Source organism: Maniola jurtina, chromosome 14 (assembly GCF_905333055.1).
Source record: "Maniola jurtina chromosome 14, ilManJurt1.1, whole genome shotgun sequence".
In the NCBI taxonomy this organism is placed as follows: domain Eukaryota; kingdom Metazoa; phylum Arthropoda; class Insecta; order Lepidoptera; family Nymphalidae; genus Maniola; species Maniola jurtina.
The window spans coordinates 14288726-14294733 of NC_060042.1; the positions used below are offsets into that span (position 1 = coordinate 14288726).

Below are 6008 nucleotides of genomic sequence, written 5' to 3' on the forward strand. Positions count from 1 at the left end.
ACTAGAGCAAGTGATAGGTACCTACTTAATTGCTTAAAATGCACATATCTCCGTGAAGTTAGAGGTGCGAGCGTGGGATTGAACTTGGACCCCCTGAATAGGACGCCTAGGCTCAGAATACCTAGTGCGCTGGTGCCTAGGTACAATAGCAATTTTTCTACCCTGTTTTTTAACAGAAATTTTCGAGAGTACCTAGTAGAGGTACAAAACATTTTTTACAAAACATTATTTTACACGAGTTTAAGCTTTTTTGACGTATCCGCAATGTTTATAATTCCCAGCGATAAGTAATTGAAGACGTACTTATTTACGTAAATGTAAAAGTCTTGTAAATATGACCTTCGCGACATCTCATTATCTTATTTTTCGTTTTGTTTTATTGAAAATATTGTACAACTAGAAATATCCAGTTTAATATCAAGTTTATATCACTACCTATCACCTAAAGTGTGTTTGTTGGTTTATTGGTTGTTGGTTTGTCCCTCAATCACACGTCTCGTTCCGTTGCTGGCAGGTTGTATCTCGTGAACTGTGACAGGCAGAGAGTTGAAATTTTCAGAAAATGTGTATTTCTATTGCCACTATAACTATAAGAACGAATAATAAGAATTTCGAAATGACCGCCATGAAAATTATAAGTTACGGAACCCTTCGTGTACGAGTCTGATTCGCACTTGGCCGGTTTTTAGAAGTCGGGCAGGTTAACTACGTAAATAAGCTGTATAATAGTAGAATGCTTGGTGGTTTTTCTTCCCCTGTGAACCCACCCGCTAAGTCTGAAGCACAGTTGATGTGAACTAATGTTACAAAGCTTTTAGCCCCCTCCTCCCCCTCACCTGCCGCTACCATACCTCATTACGCGGTTACGCCAGCAAAGATATATCGCTGTGCTAATTTGTATAAAACAGAAGCTTACTTGTACCTTACGAGTACGTGTCTCTACTCTCTAGGTAGCTAGCACGTAAGACTCATTGGTGACGAAGCACTGGTGAATTCTAAACTTCAAAGTTTGGAGCATCAGCCCAAGGTTGCCCGTCTATCGGTATTTTAAAAGATATACTTCTTCTCTTTGACCTGGTTCTTCCTTCACCTTTCTACCATCGTACTGCAAGGCATCCTCAAGGTCTGCGTCCGTACTTAGTTGAAATTCCTCGGACACGTACGAAGCGATTTGCTTCCTCGTTTCTAATATAAACCGCTAGGATATGGAACGCCCTTCCGGCATCAGTTTTCTCTTCTAAATATGGGCACTTTCTAGTCAAGAGTGAATAAGCAACTTCTGGGCAGGCGTGCTCCATCTTAGGCTGCATCATCTCCTACTTGGTGTGATTGCAGTCAAGTTCAAACCCATTTAGTTATAAAAAGAAGGTATGTCCTATTAATATGCCCTATCCGTCCTTACATCCTATGCTCAGCAACGGACTGGTAATGGGTTTGTCAGGATAAAATCATCATCAACCTATCGCCGAGTTCGGGTTTCCTCTCAGAATGAAAAAATTGCCCACCAAACCTGCCCAGTGCTGTTTGGCAAACTTCACACACCTTTGAGAACATTATGGAGAATTCTCAGGCATGCACGTTTCCTCACCATGTTTTCCTTCACCACTACTAAGATACACGGCTCCAAAAAACAAGAATAATAAGAATCATTTCCAAGAAACACTCAATCATCAAACGTTCAACAACCGTCGAGTTAATGAGGTGGCAGCGTCAGAAATACCCACCCTTCGCAAAGGTCGGCTTTTAAGTCTTCAAGCGGAGGTGCGCTGAGCCACCTTGTCATTTCATTGCGACTACAAATTTTCACGCTTTTGAAATATTTTTAAGAGTCTTAGCGCGGGTCGAAAATGTTGACCCATTTTATATAAATTCTATTCTCGTCGTTTTTGTATTTCACTCGTTAAAAGGAATGGTGGTGACTGTATTGTCCTGAATTCAAAGCTTTGTTGGTTCTTTTTTTGAGCTAGCATCTTTGTCTATTTGGTGATATTTAAAAAAATTGTACTTACGACATACATATGCATAGCGTTTTTTTTCAGATGCAAGTTAGCCCTTGACTGCAATCTCACCTGGTGGTAAGGGATGATGCAGTTTAAGATGGAAGCGGGCTAACCTGTAAAAGATATGGTAGTTGTAGTTTCTACACGGCTAAGTACTGGAACGCTAAATCGCTTGGCGGCGGAAAAATTTGTGTCTTTGTAGTCGATAACTCTGACTCTACTGAACCGATTCTAAAAATTCTTTTACCATTAGAAAGCTACTAAATTCAGAAGTAACAAAGACTATAAATCACATGATATGTAGGGTGGACGAAGATGCGGGCAAGAGCTAGTTTGTTGCATTTAAAAATGAAATGCATGAAATTCGGATCATTATTTAATTCAGGTTTTACGAGCGTGGCTAGGTGTAAGTCTAAAATTTTCTTTTGAACTTAAAGCTTAAGTACCTAAAACAGCTCCGTTCGGTGCACAGTGGTTTTGATACGAAACAAAATAAACAGTCAGCTATCACAATTTTCATAGATAAATGATGACTAAATTACGTATGTTTCAAAAATATTAAAATATAGCATTATCTCAGTTATTATAAAGTAATACTCAGAAAAAAAATAAAAAGCCACCGTAAAAGTAAAAAATATTTATATTACATATCAACATAATATAATATTATAATCAATAGGTATAACAGCTTTTACTCCCTTACAATCACATATAACCTCAAACTTCGACAATAGGCTTAGCGCCTTCAATCAGCCAGGCTGTCCCACTGTTGGCCTTCTCAAAAACTTCCACAGCAGCTTTGCCGACCGCGTCCACTTTCTGCCAGGCCTGTTTCTTCACGAACGCAGCAAAATCTTTAGCTATGCTATCATCATCCCAGGTCTTAGGGTCTGCTGTCAGTTTGGTCTCCGTAAATCCTGGGCAAATCGCCACGACTCTTATTCCAGATCTGTTATAGTTATAGATGTGACCCAAGGACTTTGTGAAACCCATCACTGCGAATTTCGAAGCCTGGTAGATTGGGAGGAACTGATCGACTCTATATCCGTAAATCGATGCCAGGTTTATGATGGTTCCACCTTTTCCTCCCTTGTCCGTCCTCATGTGTTCCCAAAACTTCATAGACCAATCGATCAGAGCTTGAACGTTAATGTCAATAGTCTTTTTGGAGAGCTGGTCGTTTAAAATTCCAGCATTATTGACCAGCACGTCCACAGTTTTGTACGTGTCTAATATTTTAGTTGATACGGTATCCAGGTCCCTTGTAACGTCGCATTTTATGAATACTGCTTTGTTTGCGCCGTGTTTGGTGGAGAGGTTCTTCGCAGCTTCCAATCCTTGAGCTTCAGCAATGTCCAGGAGAACAACAACTTTGGCACCTTTTTGTAAATACCTGTCAGCAATTTCCAACCCGATGCCGACTGCACCACCGGTGATAACAACAGCTTTATTTTTCAAGTCTCTAGCCATGTTGACTTCGCTAACCGCGATTCAAGATTGACTAGAATCTAACGAAAATCTGTTATAAATGCAGATGAAATGCTACCAAAGTCTTTATATACGCTGTGTTGAGATAAGTCGTGGTTATTTTAATCGACGGTCCAGTGTTTACTAACAATCGTAATAACTTAATGCGTCTTAATACAAACGGTGCAAATCCAACAAACAACAATGTGATTAGCAAAATTACTATGCAAGTGATTATATTGATCCATAAATTATAGATTGACATGATATAGGCGTTACGTATACGAAGATATTTTTCTCGGATAGACCGGTACGCGATTTTATCAATAGGTAGGTATAGTACGTGACAGATTGAGATGGAAATCAGGGTACGAGGCGAGGGGGCGCATCGCGTAAAAGAAAAAACTGCCATACCTCTTTCAGGTTAGCCCGCTTCCATCTTGGACTGCATTATCACTTACCACCAGTAGAGTTTGCAGTCAAGGGCTAACTGGTATCTGAATAAGAAAACCTATATTAATGTAATTAAAATTTTACGGTTATGACTTAGTTGGTAGAAAAAATAACGGCCAGAGATTTGAAAGTTCATTATTTAGTATGTAAAGTAAGTAGGTGCCTACCTACTTAGTTTTAATTAATAGATGTATTTTTGGCACTGGAAACAACTTTAGGTAAGCAACTGATTAATTAATTTTATCATTATTATTTCATAACTCGCTTTATTATGAAACAATCCTCGAAAAGCAACTTTTTATCATTTTTATCTGAATTTTATCGGAAACAAAACAATGGTATCATAACCTACTGCCATATTGCTGTTATTGAATAAGTTTAATTGGAAGATTGAACTTATTGTTATTACAAAGCGTATGCTTTTTTATTTTGTTTATAAATTATATATAATAAATTATATTATAGCATTTTTACACCGAACAGCCAGGCTGATCCTTTGAGCATAAAATAAGTCGTCCTAATTTTTCACCTGATATTTTTAGAATTAAGACTATAGCGCCAGAGTTTCTACAGTAAACAGATCAAAAATGTAACTCTCGACGAAAGAGGCTTATTTGACTGGGAAGCGCCATCTTTTTGCAACTGTGGCGACCGCCATAGTCTTTATTTGCGGAATGCATGAGTAAAGTTTGCGCTGGCACCATGATACTATCCGCGTGTAGTGGGAATGCACTAAATGACGCCGTTGAGCCTAAGCGAAAATTGTATGTCTATGGTTGAGCCAGTACGGTTTTTATTTATTTACACTTACTTGCGGCCCGGCTTCATGTAGAGGAAGCCTAATATTTTCAGGCATTATAATTTAAATTCAATTATAAATATTTATATAATAACTGTCGACACTATCTAAATCTAAGTAAGTAAGGTAATTTGTAGGGTTCATCTATCAAAGACTACTAAAGGTAACTCGGTCAATCTCAATTTGTGAGACATTGTAATTTATGGTAGGCGTCCGATATCTTACGTAGTGTCCGCACACGTACAGTATCCCACCCAATAGCCCATTTCACTGTACAACCCTGGCAAGAGTACTACACTCACCGGGGATTTACGACAATGCAATTTCTTAATGAAGCACAGGGCCTGGTTGTTGTATCCACCTGACAGTTTAACTCAATTATCTCATGCAACCCTTCGTATTGGTCTTATCTACAAGCAAGCTTTGAGCCATGACTCCTAAATTAACTCAAAATAACCATAGTTAAGAATAGAGCTGTAGCAATATTAATTCCTTAACCGGTAAAGGAAAACATCGTGAAAAACCTCCATGCATGAAAGTACTCCATAATTTTCTCAAAGGGTGTTAAACCTGCCAATCTGCACTGCAGTCTGGTAGATTATGGTCTTTTCATTTTGAGAAGAGATCTGTCTCAGTACTGGACTAGAAACGGATTGGGATTATAAATAAAAAAGTAACAAACGTTACAAAATAAATTTTCATTTTAAAGCTAAATAGTGAGTAAAAAAATTATAACATATAGTGTATATAATATAACAAGTAAGTATAATTTTCTTCTTAAAAATAAACTTCACAATATTCGAATAGAGGAGTCACTCGCACCATACAAACGTAGTTCGTCCCTCATTGGAATACTAACCAATCATACTCAATGGAATTTTGTAGAAACGTTCCAGAAACTAATATCTATGCCTGTGGTTTTCCAGATTTCCGTTAAAATATTCGGTTTTAAACTTACGCGGTCTTAAAAATTCACATACAAATCTATGAGCCACTGTAATTTTAAAACTATATATTTTTAGAAAAATTTAAAACACCACAGGCACAGATATTAGTTTCTAGAATATGTCTGCAAAATTTCATGGACTTTGGTTGCCTAATATTTAAATGAAATTGGGACTACGGTTGTATAGAGTAAGTGACGGAGAGAGCCCTGTTGAAACTCTTTCAAAAAAAGATATTTCATCACTTAAAGTAACAGGTGACTTAATAGTAAGATAATGTAAAATAGAATGCATAATTTTAACTGAGCAAAAAAAAACTCTAAAACAAATACGGGAAAAAATTAA

At 37.5% G+C, this 6008-nt stretch overlaps 1 protein-coding gene across 1 annotated transcript; it reads right to left on the minus strand.

Moving 5' to 3' along the window:
* Positions 1–2622: 2622 nt before the first annotated feature.
* Positions 2623–3549, minus strand: LOC123871809 (15-hydroxyprostaglandin dehydrogenase [NAD(+)]-like). Its single transcript, XM_045915774.1, has one exon. It carries the CDS (start codon positions 3468–3470, stop codon positions 2718–2720), a length of 753 nt encoding a protein of 250 aa, XP_045771730.1. The 5' UTR covers positions 3471–3549; the 3' UTR covers positions 2623–2717.
* Positions 3550–6008: the final 2459 nt, after the last annotated feature.